The sequence below is a fragment of the Anolis carolinensis genome, chromosome 2, assembly GCF_035594765.1.
Source record: "Anolis carolinensis isolate JA03-04 chromosome 2, rAnoCar3.1.pri, whole genome shotgun sequence".
In the NCBI taxonomy this organism is placed as follows: Eukaryota; Metazoa; Chordata; class Lepidosauria; order Squamata; family Dactyloidae; genus Anolis; species Anolis carolinensis.
This window is the reverse complement of record NC_085842.1, coordinates 33,172,961-33,191,837: the sequence shown is the minus strand read 5'-3', so window position 1 is coordinate 33,191,837 and position 18,877 is coordinate 33,172,961. Positions and strand designations below refer to the sequence as shown.

Sequence of the window (18,877 nt, the reverse complement as noted above, 5' to 3'; positions counted from 1 at the left end):
TCTGACTTCCATGCCGGAAGTAAGTCAGGGCAGAAGTGCACCAAATAAATACATTTAACCTCCCAGAGTACTGGTGATTATCTCTCATACTGCACATCAATAGTTACTGGTTGCCATTCCAGTTGAGAGCAAAGTTGGTGCCTTTTGACCTTGCTTATCTTAAAGTGCATCTTCTTACAAACATTCTGATCCCAAATCCCACTGGTTTCAGTATGTCTGGCTTGTAACTCTATAGAAACTTCAACACAACCTGTCAATGCTAGAAACTTTTGTTTCTAAGCTCTCATTAAAAGCAACCTCTGGGATCTTGAATACATTTTAATTATTATTTTTACAGCACTCTTCATGTACAAGGACTTCTTACAGAGTTCAGTAAGAAAAGAAAATACAGTTCCATGCCTTCTCCCCCCCCCCCCCCATGAAGCTGCCATTAAAATTGGGACAGTGTGACAAACAGATAAAAGGTATACAAGAAGGAGAGGCAAGGACAAAGAATGTTCACAGATCCAGTTAAACATATTTAGTATTGGGTGTCTTCCCCAGCATTGGATGCAAATTCAAGGATGACACCAACAGTTTTGGCAAGAAATGTCCAGCAAACCTTTAGCGAATATACAATCCCTTATCTGACATTCACCCTGCATTGACACAAATGTCCAACGCCACCCATCTCTTCACCTTACCAGAACTTAAGTGTCCAGTATCCAGTTGACAGTTCAACAAAACAACTCTTCCAGATTCTGTCATTTTCCTTTCTACTAGAGAACTGAAGCTGCAGAAACAGCAGCATCCAATTAAAAAACAAACAAACTAATTACTGCATCACCTTCCCTAGCAATCACCAAATTCAGAGTAATTCATCAAGTTCTCAATTCGGTGCCAAAAGGGCAAGGAACAGCAACACACTCCCTGTTTCATACCAATGAGATGTCAAATGCAGAGGAGCAGGAAAAGGAATCCGTGGCAAACTGAACCTCTGCTACAGCAACAAAAAGGTGACCAGAGAAGGAAAACCATAATTACTACATTAATGCAGGGCTAACATTTGGGGGAGGGGGGTTTGTCCAGATGTTGTAAATTGTAACTCCTGGTGGTCTTCACCAGTGGCAAAGACTGCTAGGAGTTGCAGTCCAGTGGCATGTGGTTGGAAATAGATTCCTACCCCTGCATTTAGGCTGAAATCCTATACTGTATAGGTAAAGTCTAATTGTCACTAAAAGGGCCTTGGTGCCAAACAGGCTGGTGTTGGCTGAATATTTGTTTTACTCCAACATATTAGTGGCCCTTGCGTCACAGATGGGATCTTAGACAAGAACAATCCAAATATTAAATTCTGACTTGAAGTCTTAAAATTGTTACTCTTTCCACACTCATTTGTGCAGAGCTTACCCTTTTCTGCCAGCCAGCTTGCTTCCACTTTCATAAACCCTTAATTCTTGATAATAGAGCGTAAAGGAGCATGTAAGTGTTGGAAGCACCAGGATTCACCAGCTCAAAAGACCCAAAGCAATTTGTTTCTTTACTTTGCTGCTACATAAAACTTGCTAAATTATACACCCACTAGTGGGGCCTTGCATTATCAGTCACTTCACACCATCAGGGGGTTTATGACTCAGCTTGTAAACATTATGTTGCCTTTTATTCCAAGAGGCTGTTAACCTAGTTGCAGCCTTTTGTCTACTGTGTTTGTCTGCCATAGGGGCTTCTGCCAATAATTCCTGTCATCCCCTTAGGAAACACTGTGCAAAAATGTGGGGGTTAGAGCAGGGGTAGGAACAGAGAAGTTCTCCGTGTATTGTTAACTGTAACTCCATGCACAACAAGTACTGAGACATGCTGGGACCTGCAATCTGACATCTCGAGGGCCATATAGTGCCTACCTGTAGATTAGAGGTAAACTAACTCTGGCACCTTTGAACAACTCCTATTATCCCACCTCAGTGTAACTGGTGGCCCAGGTTGTGGGATGAAGTTTTATTGGATAGTAAATTTCCTGCCCATAACACACTGACCTGCTAAAGAGTACCAGATTATGTAGCCCAATCATAGCAGTAGTCCATCTTTTACAGCAGTGGTTCTCCACCTGGGGTCCCCAGATATTTTTGGCCTACAACTTCCAGAAATCCCAGCCAGTTTATCGGCTGTTAAGATTTCTGAGAATTGAAGGCCAAAAACATCTGGGGACCCCAGGTTGAGAACCACTGTTTTACAGGGTCGGTTTTGATGAGAAACAGCTTTTGCTTTCACTGCAACAGTAGGGAGCTCCATGATTGCAAAAAGCTGTGAATTGTACCTAAGCTTTTCAGCAAATGTCTCCGATCTTAAAGGCAGTTACAAAGTTTACTGTTGCAGAAACAAAGTTTGAATGTTCTTTCAGATCTATAGCTCATATACGGGGAATTGTTGGATACTAACATACTCAATTGTAAACTATGTACTTTAAATTTACATTCTATTAGCATTGTATTTTAAACTTTGTGCTGTGTATTTTAATATATGTATTTGATGGCACTGTGTTTTATCTGGGTGTTTTAGCCACCTCAAGCCATGGGGAGAGACAGATAATAACAAAATTATTATTGACAGAATAATCTAGGAAAAAAGTTTCAGAAAGGGTTTTGTCTTAAATCTACGGGAATCCTGTTATTTTCCATACCACTTTTGAAATAATCTACATAGATTTCCATGTAGCTGCCAGTCTGAATGGAAAAGTGCCCCAACAGAAGTTGCACAAAACCTGTTTAAATCATAAAACAGGACAAGGAATATTGCCGAGAGTAGTGCTAGTTATATTTTTCAATATTCCGTTAACATTAAAAAGTAAGATGTAAAGCTATACTTGCCTCACATTCACATGCTAGGAAACCTGCAGATATTAAATTTCTGGTTCTCAGGCAGGCAGTTAAAATATGCAGAAGGCCTACCAAATACAATTGAAGCCCATAATCTAAATCACTTGCTACTTTCACATCCACGCAACTCTCAGGCAGCCAAGGCCAAAGCAATGATTTCCAGGTAACCTCATTGTATGCCACAAAACAAGGCGCTCCAGCTCGGATGTTCTAAGCTATCATCTCCATCATGTACACCCAGCATGGCCCAAGCGAGATTTTTCAAAAACTAAAGTGAACCACACAACCATAGGCTCTCCTGGAAAACGACAACTTATTCCCCCACTTCAGCTATACAAGAAGTCTAAAATGCCTTTCTTTGGGTGCTTTAACAACAACTACAAGTAAAATGAAGAGCAAACACAGGGAAAGTACAGCACTATACATAGTAATTGGCATTAAAAGTGAGTCCTGGAAATAGCAATGGCCATGAGTTCAGTGGACAAAAAAACCCAAGAAAGCCAGATAAACATCTAGCTTGGTATATAAGTAAGGTTGTCTTGCTCTCAATATATATTATTTTAAAAAGGGGGGAACAATATTCTACTATAGAGGCATGCAAAGACCCTCTAGCTGCTTTGGGACGTGAACTCCCACAATTCCTGGCCACTGGCTATACGGGGTTGAAGCTGACAGGCATTGCAGTCTGTCAACAGTTGCAGGGAAACAGCTTTCCCACCATTCTTTTTGAATAACATTATTCAGATTACTTAATGTTTTGTCTTTTCTCTGCATTCAGAATTGCACTTTTGCGTTCCCACCATGCCATCACTGGGGCAAAGTGTGACACGAAACATGTGCCCACTTGTACTTATGAAGTAGTGATCATAGGCAGACTCTTCTAGCCCTCTTTCTTGTTCTGACTTCTCCTAAAGGGCATTTTAGAACTGAATATTCTTGTCCCATCATAATGTAAGCATTCAACTTTTGTTTTGAATAAGCAAGGAGGAGGATGGAAGACTTGTTTCAAGGGACATCAGCAAAGTTGTGTTCTCTATAGCAATTTCCTCACTGTAGCCTGCCCTGCTCTTCCTATTGCTTCAAGAGAGGAATTGGCAATGTGGTAGTCCAGATTTTCATCTATACTACCCATTATCCCTTACCATTGATGGGATGATGGAACTTTCAGTCCAACACCATCTGAAGGGACACAAGTTGTCTACCTCTGCTTTCAACCCTCTCAGATTCTACTAAGCAGTAGCTTATTCTTGTGTTTTCCCAGCACAGCAATTCACTGTTCTATCCACTGACTGGAGATATGAGAATATGGTACTAGTACTGTACTACAATTAAAACCCAACAATTTAAAGCTATTTGGAAAGGCTAACATGAGAAAGGAGACAATCCACAAGGAGAGGCAGGGTAAGAGATAAGGGGTTCCCCAACTACTACAAGGTAGACTTTTGACCAAACACTAGGAAAATTATAGTTTCTTAAGCAGCCAGGAACAATTCAGCAGCAGCAAGCTGCCTGGAAGGGCTGCTGCATCGTCAATCTGGTCCTTCACCCACACTGCCACAAGACAAGATAGACACATGTTGGGGATGGTTTAGTACATGACCGCCTCCTGCCAGGAGGTGTTAACACTAGATGAGCCTTTTATGGCTTTGCCACAGTGCAAAAAAAACAAATAAACAAAACCCAGGCAATGCCTGCATGGAATTTCTCCTGGTTTCTAGAGTAATAATGGAAATGCAGATCCATCCTCTTATGGAGCTGCTAGGTGTCCCCTAGAAATCCCACTGCAGTCGAACTGTACAGCCTCTGCCTTCTAAAAAGAGGGCTCCCCATATAAAGGAACATTGCCCCTTTTTGTTTCTCCATGCTGCCCAGATGGGCCTTGAGTTGCTGGCGGCAGGAGCTTCCTCGTCCCCTGAAACACACACACATACACACAATGGCTTGCCCGGGAACTCCCATGTTGTCAAGCTGCCAGAGCCACGTTCCAAAGCACTCCTCAGTTCAGCAGTTTGAGCTGCCCAGTCACTTGGTTCACCATTTCTTCTTCTCCCATAATGGCCAGGACTGTGTGTGACCCAGCTGGAACCTGAAAAAAGAAGGGACAGTAACAGGATAAAAGCATGGGATAGCTGTGGCTGCACCACTTTGGGTGATTCTGGGAGCCAGTATGGTGAAGTGGTTTGAGACAAGGTTTAAATCCCTGATCAGCCATAGAAAACTCACTAGTGAACATGGGCATTCAAACTCTCTCAGCCTAAGAGGAAAGCTTACTCTAAGCAAACTTACTCTAAGCAAATTTTGCCAAGAAAACCCTGTGACAAATTCACTTTAGTGATGTCAAAACTTGGAAATTATTTGAAAACACACAACAAGCAGTGATTTGTCTTGAGGCATTATACATACATGACCAGGGTCAAGATCTACTATGTACATATTTTGGGTGCTCCCTAAATAATGGATGCATTCTACTTAAATCCAATTGCTTGTCCCAGGTACAGCTGAGGGACAATTTTCCATTATGTGAACCCCAATGATTCAATAGGTCTAGCAACTAGATCTCTCCAGAGCAGGCCTGCAAAACCTGCGGCCTTCCAGGTGTTTGGATCTCCAACTCCCAGAAACCCTAGCCAGCTTGTTCAATGGCCAGGAATTCTGGAGGCTAAAGTCCAAACACCTGGAAAGCCATCGTTTGTGCAGGCCTGGACTAGGGGCTGGGTGGTGTGTGGCCCACTAATATGTTGGATTTCTGTATATATGTTATTGCATGCATATTAGACAACATAAAGTTAAGTATTTTGTGTGTATTGAAGATATTATGAAAAGTGGTCTGTTGGGAAGGGGTGAAGGCATTGAATGCCGGAGGTGACTCATGATCAGTTTAGCATTTTTTTTTAAAAAAAAACATTCTGCACGTATAGCAGTTAGAACTAAATTAAATTGGGTTAGTTAAAGTTCATTAAGTAGAGTTAGAAAAGGGACAGTTGTTAGAATTGTCAGATTTAGTCAAAATTACGTTCACTCAGGATATGAATGTGAAACAAACTAGAGCAAGTAGCTCAATTGGTACAGTCAGGGATTAACAAGTAGAACCTGTGAGGCATGTTTGAAGAGCGCTCATTGGAATAACCATACATTTGGCCCTCTACATTTGTGGGTTTAATTTGTGTGATTTGAGTACACTAGGTAACACAATTTTTGTTCCTGGGTTATAAATGTTATTTTCTAATTGCTTCTATTATAAAAACATGTGAAAGTGTTATTAAACTGCAAAACAGTTGTTTTTGCAAAACTTCCTGCAACATATTTTGCTAGTTTTTCAATGAATATCTCAGAGAATCTCAACCAATTCAACATAGTTTGTGGCAGTCACATAAACAAAGTTTCTGGAGTATAACAACTACTTTCAAAGTAAGTACTGCCCAATTTTGTTAGATAGCATTATTTGCAGATTTGATTAATGTGGTTTCTCCGGGAATCTCTAGGCCCTCCAGTGGGACTCTATAATCAACTTTGGCTGAGGCTGACCACAGAGTTATGCTGGAGGACCTAAAGACTCCTAGAGAAATGTACTCTTAGTGTTTTTTTATATTTGTGATATTTCCATTTTCATGGGGGTCCTGTGCCCCTAACCCGTTAAAGTGGAATGTATAACAACTAGACCGAAACAACGTATTGTAGTGAAATATCGTTGAACAACCAGTACCTTCCCATAATTTCATTATCTTCTGTTAAATGAAACATTTTGTTTACACTACTGCCTTAGCATTTGGGGGGAGGGGGTGTCATTATGTTGAGAGTGGGTTTTGGATAAATAAGTAACAATATGAGGCCGTAGCAGATGGACAACTGTGATTGCAGTTTTTTATGGAGTGTAAAGGAGCTAACACACAAAAACCACAAAGGTAACTGCTACAGGAGGTAACAGCAACTGTTTAATGTGGATGTTGCTCACAGAAGCAAGCAGAGTTTAGATAATGAGAAGTGGGTTATCACAAATGATGAGATAAGAAGAGTTCCCTTCACTTGTTAATGTTGTTGGCTAACAGGTTGAAGGGAGCTGGACTCAAACAACATCTAGAAGGCCACATGTTTCCTACCACTGCCAACACTCCCACTGAAATAGTCTTGCACAAATATGAACAGCATTCATTTCTTTTCTTAATGATCTAACTATGGGTGATGTTGAAGATTATACAGTTTGAATGATGGAGGTGAAAATTCTGAAACCAATAATCTTGTTCTCAGCATTACCTCACTGCCAATAGACAACAAAGTATGTCAATAATGTACTAAAAGTGGAACTTTAAAACAGAACTTGCAAAAATTGCCTAAATGAAAGAAGTATTTCCATTTGTCGCATTCAATTTATAGAGATACTACCTGCAAAGTGGCACATGCTTAGCTAACTACAGACTTTGGGATCAGATATCAACTGACAGAACCCTTTTGAAAAGTACAAATTAAGCAGTACTTTTGCAACTTTGGTTAATAGCATGAATAGATACTACCAGAATGCTTTCTTATTATTTCTTCCTTTTCTTTAAGGGGGATCTTTCTAAAACAAACTAGTCTGAACTACAGGCCTAGAAACAGCTTTATAACAATCAAACTTCTACATTCAGTATTGGTCTTGAGAGAAATTTTTGGCCCTGATCTGTAAGAGAAAGCAAATACATGTATTTATATTCCCCAAAACACATCCAGATAATGAAAAACATGAGCATACATGTTACATTTTCTCATTTATACCCATTGAACAACTCAGCACTATCATGAATGCTGCTTGGGTTTTTGCAGGGTGTATTTCAAGAGTCCAAGATACCTTAAAGAAGAATAAATATTTAGAGTATCTGGCCAATTTACCTGGGTTCTCCCTGCATCTTGCACTAAATACGTTGGCAATTCCAGGCTCAGGGCTAAGGCGTGCAGCTCCAGTAATTGGTCAGTATTGGTTCCCTGAAGTACAACTTTCTTGGCACTAGAAAGGATAAAGCAAGCTCACATGTTAAGATCAGAGTGCTACCAAGGGAGACCCCTGGATGCAAGAATCCAAAGGGTAGGGTCCCATGGCATGATGGGTGAGGCATGATGGGAAGTGCGCTAAAACAACATCAATTCACAACATGTGCCCTATATTACCTGTGCTTGTTCTGGACTATACAAGGCTAGCAAAAATAAGTCAGCCTTTCTTTAAAGTGATCCCCTGGTGTACACTGACATAGGCTTAGATGCATGCTAGACTTTGACAGATATAAAGTCTCCTTTTTGTTATTGATGGAACCAAGATCTAGGAAACGATCCATCATGAGAAGAATTGTTAGTGAATTCCTATTTTTCTCCACATGAATGAATTCCTATTCCTATCAAAGAGGCTGAGAACTAACAAATCTAGAAGGCATAAGGTTGGGAGAGGCTATGCTAAAATGAAGAAAAAACCTCCTTATGAAGAAAGATTTCTCCCTCTTTTTATCATGTCTTTTTTCTTTCTAAAAATTGTTATAAATTGCTTTTTCATCCAACAGCACAAACTATTATCATGTGTTTTAACATGATAATAGTTTGAATGTTTTAACTTGTGCATTGTTTTATTTGTTGTTCTTTCTGACTATCACACCAAGCCATGCTCATCCCATAGTTTAAAAGCTATTTTCCTTACCCATGTTCATCCCACTGGTTGATTATGTCCCTCTGACTAGGCTTCTCGTGCATCAGCTGGAACAGGCCGATGGCTGCATGTCCCACTTGAGCAGCAATCTGCAGTGGGAAACATCAGGAAAATGAAATGGATAGCCTCCATGAACGCCTATATGATCATGAATCTGTTCGTATTCAAATGCATGAGATTCTGGGCTATTTGGCTACTAAGGTGAGGTGAAAACCAGGGTGATATAGAACTTCAGGCTGTTGGACTGGGATTTCAGGGCTTCACATCCAGGTTCAAACTGAACTATGAGGTTTATGGGGTGGCCTTTTGGGCTAGTCATTGTTTTTCAGCCCAATGCATTCTGGTTATTGTGAAGATAAAGTGGAGGGGGGGGGGGGGGGGACATACACAACCTTGCACTCACTGAAAAAAAAACCTATGCATTAGGAGTGGTGTCTTCTAAGTCACTTCTGGTAGAAAATGCTAATAGCTACAAATCTCCCCAGAAATAATATACCATAGGTTGAGTCTCTTTTATCAAGAACTTTATTTAAAACAAAATAAAACATTTTTTTATGTCAGCCACTCACCTATGGGGAATGGCTTCTACTCACATATCTAGGCTTCACTGTGTTTCTTCAAAGAGACTCGATGGGGCAAAAAGAAGAGTGTGTGGGAAGACACCACTTACATACAAGCAGGTGCCCCAGATATTTCCATACTTCCATTCCTCCCTGCCAATGGCAGTACACTACAAGGCAGATGTCTTGGAAATGGCTGTGAAGGCGAGTACAAGACAACTGTGCCTACCACCATCAAGATCCAGTTGAAAATGAAAATGGCCCTTCCTGGTTCCTTTGCTAAAAGGGCAAGAAGTGTGCTGGAAACCCTCTCCTCATTTCCCATCAGGATATTTTAGTATTATGTTTATTTATATCTCACTTTTTCTCTCCATAGAGACTCAAAGCAGCTCACAACTAAAAGCATTGCAATACACTTAAAATATACAATTATACAAGTATTCAAACAGTATTAAACATCATTAAAAGCATATAAAATCACAGCAGCTCTTGGAGATCGTAAAAACTTCCTTCTTTAAATTCCTGTCTGAATAAAAAGGTTTAACCTGCCGCCTGAAGGACAGCAGAGGGGGGGGGGGTATGTCCTTCGTTTTTGCAACTCCCTGTTCAGGGAAGCTGGAATGCCCCCCCCCCCCCCCCCCCCCGCACACTAGACATGTCATTAGCCACCTTTCCTTCAGTTCTCATTCGCTGAGTATATGCAAATACAGGTATTCCAAAGTCCAAAATATTCATGATGCCAAGCCTAAGAGAAGAACACAATCCCAACAGACTCCAGTGAAAAGACAGTGTTTGGGAATGGCTTGAGCCCCTTCCACACAGCTGAATAAAATACCGCATTATCTGCTTTGAACTGGAATATATGGCAGTGTGGACTCTGATAACCCAGTTCAAAACAGATATTGTTGGATTTTCTGCCTTGATATTCTGGGTAATATGGCTGTGTGGAAGGGCCCTTGGTCTTGACTGGGCAATTATGAGCCTCTTGGGCTGGAATTCAGCAAAGGACTTGCATCTTTATAGGTAAATGTTTGTGAGAAATAGAACAGGCTAAGGATCTATCATAAATGTAGGAATATACAGTAATGTTACACTGGCAGTAGGTCGCCATCATAGATATGCACATTGAAGACACCTAGAGTGCAGAGAACCCATAGAGAACCCGTAGTGCTGATTTCTATCTGAATTGTGGAAGTCACATCTTTCAGGTGAATCATTGCAAATCACACACTTGTCCCCGGGAGAGATCACGTGGAGGAGAGAATAACCATTCAGGATCACTGCAAAGATCCAAGTTAGGTCATAAGCTACCATTTCTCCTTGGAGCTATGGAAAAAAATGGGACGGGAATTTGTGCACTAGCTTCTTTAAGCTAGGAGAGGGCGGGCTTCCATCCACACGTGAGAGGAGTTTGGAGCTCAATGGCATAGCCCCTCAAGTTCAACTGCAGATGAAGTTGGGTGCTCAGGTAACAGAAGTCACACCACACCCTGCCCAAAATAGGACTCGTAGTGGTTTGTAAGATAAATGTTGAGGAGTTAATGAAAACTCAATTAACAGTAGACCCCTTCAATTAGCTAATATAATGGGAAATATTTTCAACAAATGTTGGCATAATTGTGGGGGAATAAGTTCATTCTCCCACATGTGGAATGGTAGGAAAAAATCAGAACAATTGCAGTAAAATAAGAAATGTAATGGAAGAAATAATAGGGAAAAAATTAAAGTGGGATAAAGCCAGACCCATGTCTCTCAGAGGGTATGGGTAATGGGAAATACACATCTAAGGAATGTATAAAGTGCCATACAAGGCAAAGTGACTTTTGGAATAATGTATATCGAGATAAGATTTGTATGGCAAAAATTTGTTAATTGAATGGATGTAGCAATTAAAGAAGCCCCCAGTGGCGCAGTGGATTAAATCACTACGCTGCTGAACTTACTGACCAAAAGGTTGGTGTTTCAAATTCGGGGAGTGGGGTGAGCTTCCGCTATTAGCCCCAGCTTCTGCCAACCTATCAGTTCGAAAACATGCAAATGTGAGTAGATCAATAGGTACCGCTCTGGCGGGAAGGTAACGGTGCTCCATGCAGTCATGCACCATTTCCCAGAGTCAGACACGACTAGATTTAATGTTGGGGAAAACCTTTATCTTATCAATTAAAATATTTTTAATGAAAAAAAATAGTAGACCCATGACTCCACTAAGGGAGGGGTAAAGACGCTGCTTTGACTGGGCCGCCAACTTGTCCCTATTTTGTCGGCGGCCCCGGGAGCTGCAGCTTTCTTAATTCCTTGGGTTGACGGCCAAAAACATCAGGGACCCGCCAATTACAGATTCCCCGTAGAAGTTATAAAGCACTGCTAGAATAAAAGAGATGACTGCGGAGAAAATGTTTACCTTTCCAGCTCCCATGGAAAGGTCCATGTTGACCACAAAGACCATTTTGTAGTAACCGCTCCCTTGTACATCATCTTCCTCCTAGAAAGAGAGTTTCGGAGTAAGTCAACATGTAAACTGGTTCTAATGCAGGCCTGGGCAAAGTTGGGCCTTCCCTCCGGGTGTTTTGGACTCCAACTCCCAGCATTCCTCACAGCCTCTGGCCCCTTCCTTTTCCCCCTCAGCCGCTTAAGCGGCTGAGGGGGAAAAGGAAAGGGCCTGAGGCTGTGAGGAATGCTGGGAGTTGGAGTCCAAAAATGCTGGGAGTTGGAGTCCTCAGCCGCTTAAGGGAAAAGGAAAGGGTCTGAGGCTGTGAGGAATGCTGGGAGTTGGAGTCCAAAACACCCGGAGGGAAGGCCCAACGCTGCCCAGGCCTACTGGATGTTTACATTTCGAAGCCTTAGGAAGGCAATGTAGGCCTCACCTGGGAATCGAGGCCGCTGCTGAAGTAAAGCTGGGCCGCAGCCTCGGCGGAGCGGCCTCCGGTCAGCGCCAGGGCCTGCGAGAGGGAGAGAAGGCGGCAAAGGATGAGCGGCGGAAGGGGCGAGACAAGACCTTTCCCCGCTCCCGGCTCCGGTCCCCACCCACCCGCCGGGCCGCCGCCTCCGGGATGCCCAGCTCCAGCAGCGGCGCCACCAGGGCCTCGTCCACGCCCGGCTCCGACTCCAGAGGCGGCAGCTGCGACTCCATTCTTCCCAGCTGCCGGCGCTCTGCTCGCCGATTGGCCGCCCTCACCTCCGCCCGGACCAATCAGCACTCCCGCACCGGGTTGTCAACGTCAGTGTCGTCATCAACTTCAGAAGGCGGGTTTCATCCAGAGGCGGGGGCCTTGCTTCTCTTCCTAGCTCTTGATTGGCCATCTTAGCTGTAGACTGGACCAATCAGAATCCTCGTGTAGAAATTGTCATGGTTTTCATCACCAAGGATACTGGGCGGTGTCCTTCTTCTCAGCTGCCGATTGACCGCCCTTGACGTCTCCTTGACCAATCAGAACACACTCCCTGAGATGGCCTTCGCCTCCTCCTCCTTCAACCCCAGACTTGTGCATTTTTGGTTAAAGGTAAAAGTAAAGGTTTTCCCCTGACGTTAAGTCCAGTCATGTCTGACTCTGGGGGGGTTGGTGCTCATCTCCATTTCTAAGCCGAAGAGCTGGCGTTGTCCGTAGACGCCTCCAAGGTCATGTGGCCGGCATGACTGCATGGCGCGACGTTATCTTCCCGCCGGAGTAGAAGTTACCCAGTGAATATAGAGTAGTGCATGTGCACAGAAAACGGAGACCATGTTCTTTGGAACCTTGTTTGGACCAATTTAGGCCTCTTCTACCCTGTTTCCGCTAAAATAAGACATCCCCAGAAAATAAGACCTAGTAGAGGTTTTGCTGAATTGCTAAATATAAGGCCTCCCCAGAAAGTAAGACCCAGCAAAGTTTTTGTTTGGAAGCATGTCTGCCGAACAGAACACCAGAGCATGCAGGATCAGTAAATGTACGTACCATAGAGTTTTGTACATGGAAATATTGGTAGTAACAAGAAATTATTGATAGGATTCACTATTTGTCTGGTTATGCTGGTTTATGATGACAACTACTGTACAGTATATAATAAATGTTCATTTTTTTTTGTTCAACAACAAATGTGAATTCTTCTTCATGGAAAAATAAGACATCACCTGAAAATAAGAGCTAGAGCATCTTTGGGAGCAAAAATTAATATAAGACACTTGTCTTATTTTCGGGGAAACACGGTACACTGCCATATAATCCAGATTATCAAATTATACAACCCTTGTTATCTACTTTGAACTGGATTATATGCTTCTGCACTGCCATATAATCCAATTCAAAGCAGATACTCTGGATTCTATATAACAGTGTAGAAGGGGCCTTCATGCCACTTTTAGGCTTCTTCCACGCAAATAAATAGGAGTTCACATTTGCATGATTTTTTTTATAAATTGCTTTTCATAATTCCAGTAGCAAATAAGAGCTCTGGCCCATTACACTGTTATAGCACTATTGTTTCCCCATTAATAGCCATGGCAACATGGTGTGGAATCCTGGAAGTTCCCAACCAAAGAGCTCCTGGGCCTCTCCCAACTACAAACAGCCCTCAGGGTGTTGTCATGGCAGCTAAAGTGGAATCAGCACTTTTAACAGTGGAGTTGGCCTTGGTGTTCACTGGGGTCCTCTCATCTGAAATTCATTTGGCCATTGAAAACATGCCAGCTGGAAATGCTCCAGGTCAGGATGGCATTGCCTGCCACTTCTCTCATTATCTAGTAGACGACCATGTACCAAAGACTTGGAACACCTCAAAAACGGTCCTCTTATTTAAGAAAGGAGACAAAGAAGATCTGAGGAACTACCACCCAATACTCTCCTGCCAGTTATATACAAAGTCTTCACCAGATGTATTCTAGCCCACATCAGGAGAATATTCGAGAAGGCACAGATGGTTGGAACAAGGTGGATTCCGTCACTCATTCTTTCACAGACTGAAGCCAGGAAATCAGAAGATGTTTACTTCTTGGGAAGACAGCAATGACCTATCTCGATAAAATAGCGAAGAGTAGAGACATCACACTGACAATAAAGGTCCGCATAGTTAATACAGTAGTATTCCCCATGGTAACCTATGGATGTGAGAGCTGGACCATAAGGAAGGCTGAGCGAAGGAAGAGAGATGCTCTTGAACTGTGGTGTTGGAGTAAAATCCTGAGAGTGCCTTGGACTGCAAGAAGGTCCAACCAGCCCATACTCCAGGAAGTAATGCCCAGCTGCTCACTGGAGGGAAAGATATTAGAGGCAAAGATGAAGTACTGTGGCCACATAATGAGCAGACAGAAAAGCCTGGAGAAGAGAATGATGCTGGGGAAAATAGAAGGGAAAAGGAAGAGAGGCCGACCAAGGGCAAGATGGATGGATGTTATCCTTGAAGTGACTAGCTTGACCTTGAAGGAGCTGGGGGTAGCCACGGCCGACAGGGAGCTCTGGCGTGGACTGGTCCATGAGGTCACAAAGAGTCGGAAGCGATTGAACGTATAAAACAACAATTGGTCAGACAAAGGTATACTCATTGATGGGCGCAGGCTTAATCACCTGTACTTTGCCAATGATCTAGTTTTAATCACGCATACAGCCTCAGAAGTCTCCAGCATGCTTTGTAGCAGGAGTCGGTCAATTGGATTAAAGATGAACACACGAAAGACGAAGGTACTCTGAAACAACTTTGCTGACAGTGCTGTAGTGATAGTAGATTTTTTTTTTTCGTGTCAGGAGCAACCGGAGTTGCTTCTGGAGTGAGAGAATTGGCCGTCTGAACCTGGCAGCTTTCAGGTCAGCAACCCAACATTCAAGTCACGAGGCTTTTATCCCCCAGGCCACTGGAGGCTCCTTAGTGATAGTAGAGGCATTGACCTTGAAAATGTAGAAGAATGCGTCTATCCCGGAAGGCTGTTAACATCAAGGAATGAACTGAAGCTAGAATTGAATAGAAGTTGGAAACCAGGATGAGCCACTTACAATTCTATTAAAGCTGTTGTGGACTCAACCGGAAGTCCATCTCTACGAGCTCAGTTGTTTGACCGTGTTACCTGCCCTATGCTATGGTGCAGAGACATGGACAATGACAAAGGCTCTCCCAGAACAACGATGGGTCGGCATTCCTCCCTTGAAAGACAGCTCGTTGGAATGTCTCTCTGAAACGCAGAGAGAACACGGGCTGCACAACAAGGATATTAAAAAAATATCAAAAGTGAAAAATCCTCTACGCCATGTTGCCCAACTCAAACATCGTTTTGCAATGCATGCGATGTGCAGAACAAATGAGCGCTGGAGCAATGCCACGGCAACATGGTACCCACAGGGATGAATGAGACCTCTTGGTCATCCTTACACCCAATGGTCTGATTCATTCCGTATGGTGTATAATGTGAGAGACAAATATGGTCGTACAATGATATACTGGTCAACTTGTGCTTGAACAAGATACGAATTGAGGTGACTAGAGAAGATGTTGTGATCTTGCGAAAGCTAAGGAACTGATTGTCTAAATGACTAAGTAAAGTGAATTAATGTTGGAGGACCAACTGGGAATGAAGAGTGAAATGGGAAATGTCATGAAAAGATAGGGGGAAATAGGCCAAGGGAAATAGGAGAACTCCTAACATGGGAGTTACGGGGCTAAATTGCACTACCAGTCTTGGCTAGAGCAGAGCCATTAATCAATGGAATTTATTCTTGTGTTGACCTTCACCAATCAATCACAAAGGGTCAATTCGAGTCAGGGCTGAGCTAGAGCCATAGGAAACTGCTGGATACAGATCAAAAGCAGCATCAAGGACATCTAGTCACCACCGCAGAGAGGTGTCTTTTTTTGCGAAAAACCTTTCTTTAAAAACATGGGACAATTTTGCGACAAAAATAGTATGGCTATTCACATACACAATCTGCTGGTAAAAAGATTGTTCCCAAGCACTTAGTTTATCTCAGAAATCAAACTTCTGTTTATGAAAGCTTATGCTACCAACTTCATTCTCTAAGCCCCCTTCCACACAGCTGTATAAAATCCACATTGAACTGGATTATATGGCAGTGTGGACTCAGACAATCCAATTCAAAGCAGATATTGTGGATTATCTGCCTTGGTATTCTGGGTTATATGGCTGTGTGGAAGGGCCCTCAGTCTCCTAGGCAGAATTTTCCAAACTGTGTCGCAATATGTTAGTATGTTGATTGAAGTTGTAGGTGTGTCACACAAATGTAATGAGAAGTGACAAAAATCTTGGAAATATGTTATTATTGTAGAAATAATATATTTTAAAAGCTATAAATGAAAAGTTTTCATGAGATATGTTGTGTCCCCATACATTTCATCATTACAATTTCTGTAGGTGTCCATATATCTTATGAGGGATTGGTTTAACTTCTGGTTTGCTAGTTAAACTGAATTATTGTGTCATGAAATGAGGCATGTCTAAAACGTGTATCACCAGCATGAAATGTTTGGAAAGCTCTGCTCTAGGGTGTTACAAGATTTATTTACATAGTTATACAGAGGCATAAATTAACCTTTCACTTGAGAATGTTTTTGATCAATGGAGATTGACATTCCTTTTCTGCCTTATACTGAGCAAAGCCCCACATCCCAAACATTATATAGCTGTTGAAGGCCTCATCTCACAGCCTTTGTGTGCTTGATGGAGAACAGAGAGGATTGAATAAGTATCTGCCACATTCTTGTAGCCAGATGCAAAGAGATTTATCATTGGGGGATGCAATTGCCTAATGTCTAGTTATGGGAACTACACTGCCATATAAAATCCAGATTATCTGCTTTGAACTGGATTATCTAGCAGTGTAGACTCATATAATCCAGTTCAAAGTAGATAATGTGGAATATCTGCTTTGATAATCTGGATTATATGGCAGTGTAGAAGGGGCCATAGTCAAATATGTTCGTGTTCCCTTGCTTAACTGTCAGCAGAATGGCCATGGAGAGGCTTTGGAGGAACTATAACACTATGCTAGACCACACAGGATTGCAGCTAAATGGTGTTTGGTGTGTGTGTATTAATGAACAGATCTCTGGGTGCACAAAAATATCCCAAAATGATTTTGAACAGAGCATGCAGAAACAGGTGAGATTAAACACTTGTCCAGACAAATAAAAAGGACATCAGGGTAAGGTTAGCACCTGTTTTATGAGATATAAAGTTTCACATTAGGAATAATGGAACTGGATCAGTAGCCAGGTCAGCACCTGGCATGAGGTACAAAGTGTGCAAAACGGGCTTAACTTCTGGAACAAATCAAGCAAAACCAGCAGGTGGAGAAATACTAGCTATGGCATTAGTTACATGGATACAATTAATTATGCACGTTTTTGTTATTTCTTACAGAGGCAGCTCCTGCAAACCCTGGAAAAGCTATTCCCAGAATCTCCATGCTGGCTGGGGAATTAGTGGGATTTTAGTTTCAAGAGAAACTTGGGAAACAAGGTAGATTGGGATCACTTCTGATAGATCTCTGGATGAATTCCCGTAGATGAGCAAATATTTTTTTTACATACACACAAATCTCAGTTGTTTGACGACAGCAACAATAAAATAATCTGCCACCACCACACTCAAATTATGCTTCTGAAATGAAGAAAGCTTGAAATGAAGAAAGCTGTTGTTCAGGTTAGATTTCTGGAGTCCCAGTTGTTTCATGTTTTCCCCCAAAGTTGTATTTGGTGATCTTGAAAGAAAAATCTATAGAAGTAGATCCTGCACACCTGTAGTTTACCAACTGTCAAATAAATACCAGCCACGAAAAATCCTGAAAAGCCTCATATAGCAAGGATAGACAACAGAATTTCTAGGTTTTATTGGCCAACAACTCCCACTAATCATTACCAGCATAGACTATGGTGAGGAAATATAGGAGTTGCAGTCTAAAAAACACCAGGAATATCACTAAAAAACACCCCCACCACACAAGAAAGTGGTCTTTTTCTTTTCTTGCTATCTTTTTACAAAAATCACCCTTCTCTTGGTATGTATGGTGTCTTCCCTTTAACTGATAAAAAGTAGTTCAGGAAGGGTGATTTTTGTCAATAACAGAGAAAAACAGAGACACACAGAGACCAGCTCAAGTTTTCTTGCATCTGCAACATTCACATAGCAAAAAAAAGGCTTGTTAATTGAATTCAGGCAATTAATGTCTGGTCTAGCTTGGACCTAAGAAAGTTCTATCCCAAATATGTTCCATTTTGAAACCAAAACCCAGGACTAGCAGAGAGTAGGAGAATGAGACCAAGCTGGTTATATGGTACTGAGCCAGGGATGTTGAAGGCATTTCTCAGCTGATGCTCTTCTTTCTGGGGCATAATCCAGCATCAATAGAAGAAAACTGGTAAATGGAGCTGCCTGATGCTTCGGCCAGTTGTATTTATCAGTGAGGATATTATAGAGGTCATAGGAGGATATCCAGGACATTCGCAGGAGAGCACCTGCCAAGCACAAAGAAAAGAAGAGCTGCAACATGAGGTGGAAGCTTTGTATATTCTTTCTGATTAAAAGGCTTTACAAGGCTTCCATTTTCATATATTGTTGTTGTTAACTGTCATCTCGTCTACTTTGATTTCTGGCGACCCTATGAATTAAAGACCTCCAAGGAACTCTGTCCTCAGGTCTTGCAAACTCACAGCCGTGGCTTCCTTAACTGAGTATATACATCTAGAGTGTGGTCTTCCTCTTTTCCTATTGCTCTCCACTTTATTATTTTATTTTATTTATTACATCACTTCTACCCCGCCCTTCTCACCCATCAGGGGACTCAGGGCGGCTTTACCAAACATTATCATTTTTTTCTAGTGAG

The 18,877-nt window shown here is 42.1% G+C and overlaps 2 protein-coding genes and 1 long non-coding RNA gene across 4 annotated transcripts in view; 1 reads left to right on the top strand and 2 right to left on the bottom strand.

The window, feature by feature from the left end:
* Window positions 1-305: 305 nt before the first annotated feature.
* On the bottom strand, window positions 306-12,264 carry LOC103278010 (probable peptidyl-tRNA hydrolase 2). The gene is made up of 6 exons (XM_008105542.3): window positions 12,106-12,264; window positions 11,942-12,016; window positions 11,479-11,559; window positions 8,509-8,606; window positions 7,716-7,830; window positions 306-4,938 (listed from the first exon to the last, which is right to left on the bottom strand). Exons 1-6 carry the CDS (start codon window positions 12,205-12,207, stop codon window positions 4,849-4,851), a joined length of 561 nt encoding a protein of 186 aa, XP_008103749.1. The 5' UTR covers window positions 12,208-12,264; the 3' UTR covers window positions 306-4,848.
* On the top strand, window positions 12,255-18,604 carry LOC103278011 (uncharacterized). The gene is made up of 2 exons (XR_505811.3): window positions 12,255-12,577; window positions 17,416-18,604. It is a non-coding gene; the product is annotated as an uncharacterized LOC103278011 (long non-coding RNA).
* The window catches only part of LOC100553961 (SRSF protein kinase 3), a 19,565-nt gene continuing 17,886 nt past the window's right edge, over window positions 17,199-18,877 (bottom strand). For both annotated transcript variants that reach the window (XM_062969629.1, XM_062969630.1), the window contains exon 12: window positions 17,199-18,509. In XM_062969629.1, coding sequence (XP_062825699.1) covers window positions 18,322-18,509 — 188 coding nt within the window. In that variant the 3' untranslated portion in view covers window positions 17,199-18,321. The remainder of the gene's footprint in view (window positions 18,510-18,877) is intronic.

Excerpts from the sequence above, each read along its gene's own strand:
- LOC103278010 (XM_008105542.3), bottom strand. The coding sequence starts at position 12,207 with ATGGAGTCGCAGCTGCCGCCTCTGGAGTCGGAGCCGGGCGTGGACGAG. Across the intron at positions 12,017-12,105 it reads CGGAGGCGGCGGCCCGGCGG|GCCCTGGCGCTGACCGGAGG; the intron begins GTGGGTGGGGAC and ends TCCCTCTCGCAG. Across the intron at positions 7,831-8,508 it reads AACCAGTGGGATGAACATGG|TGCCAAGAAAGTTGTACTTC; the intron begins GTAAGGAAAATA and ends TATCCTTTCTAG.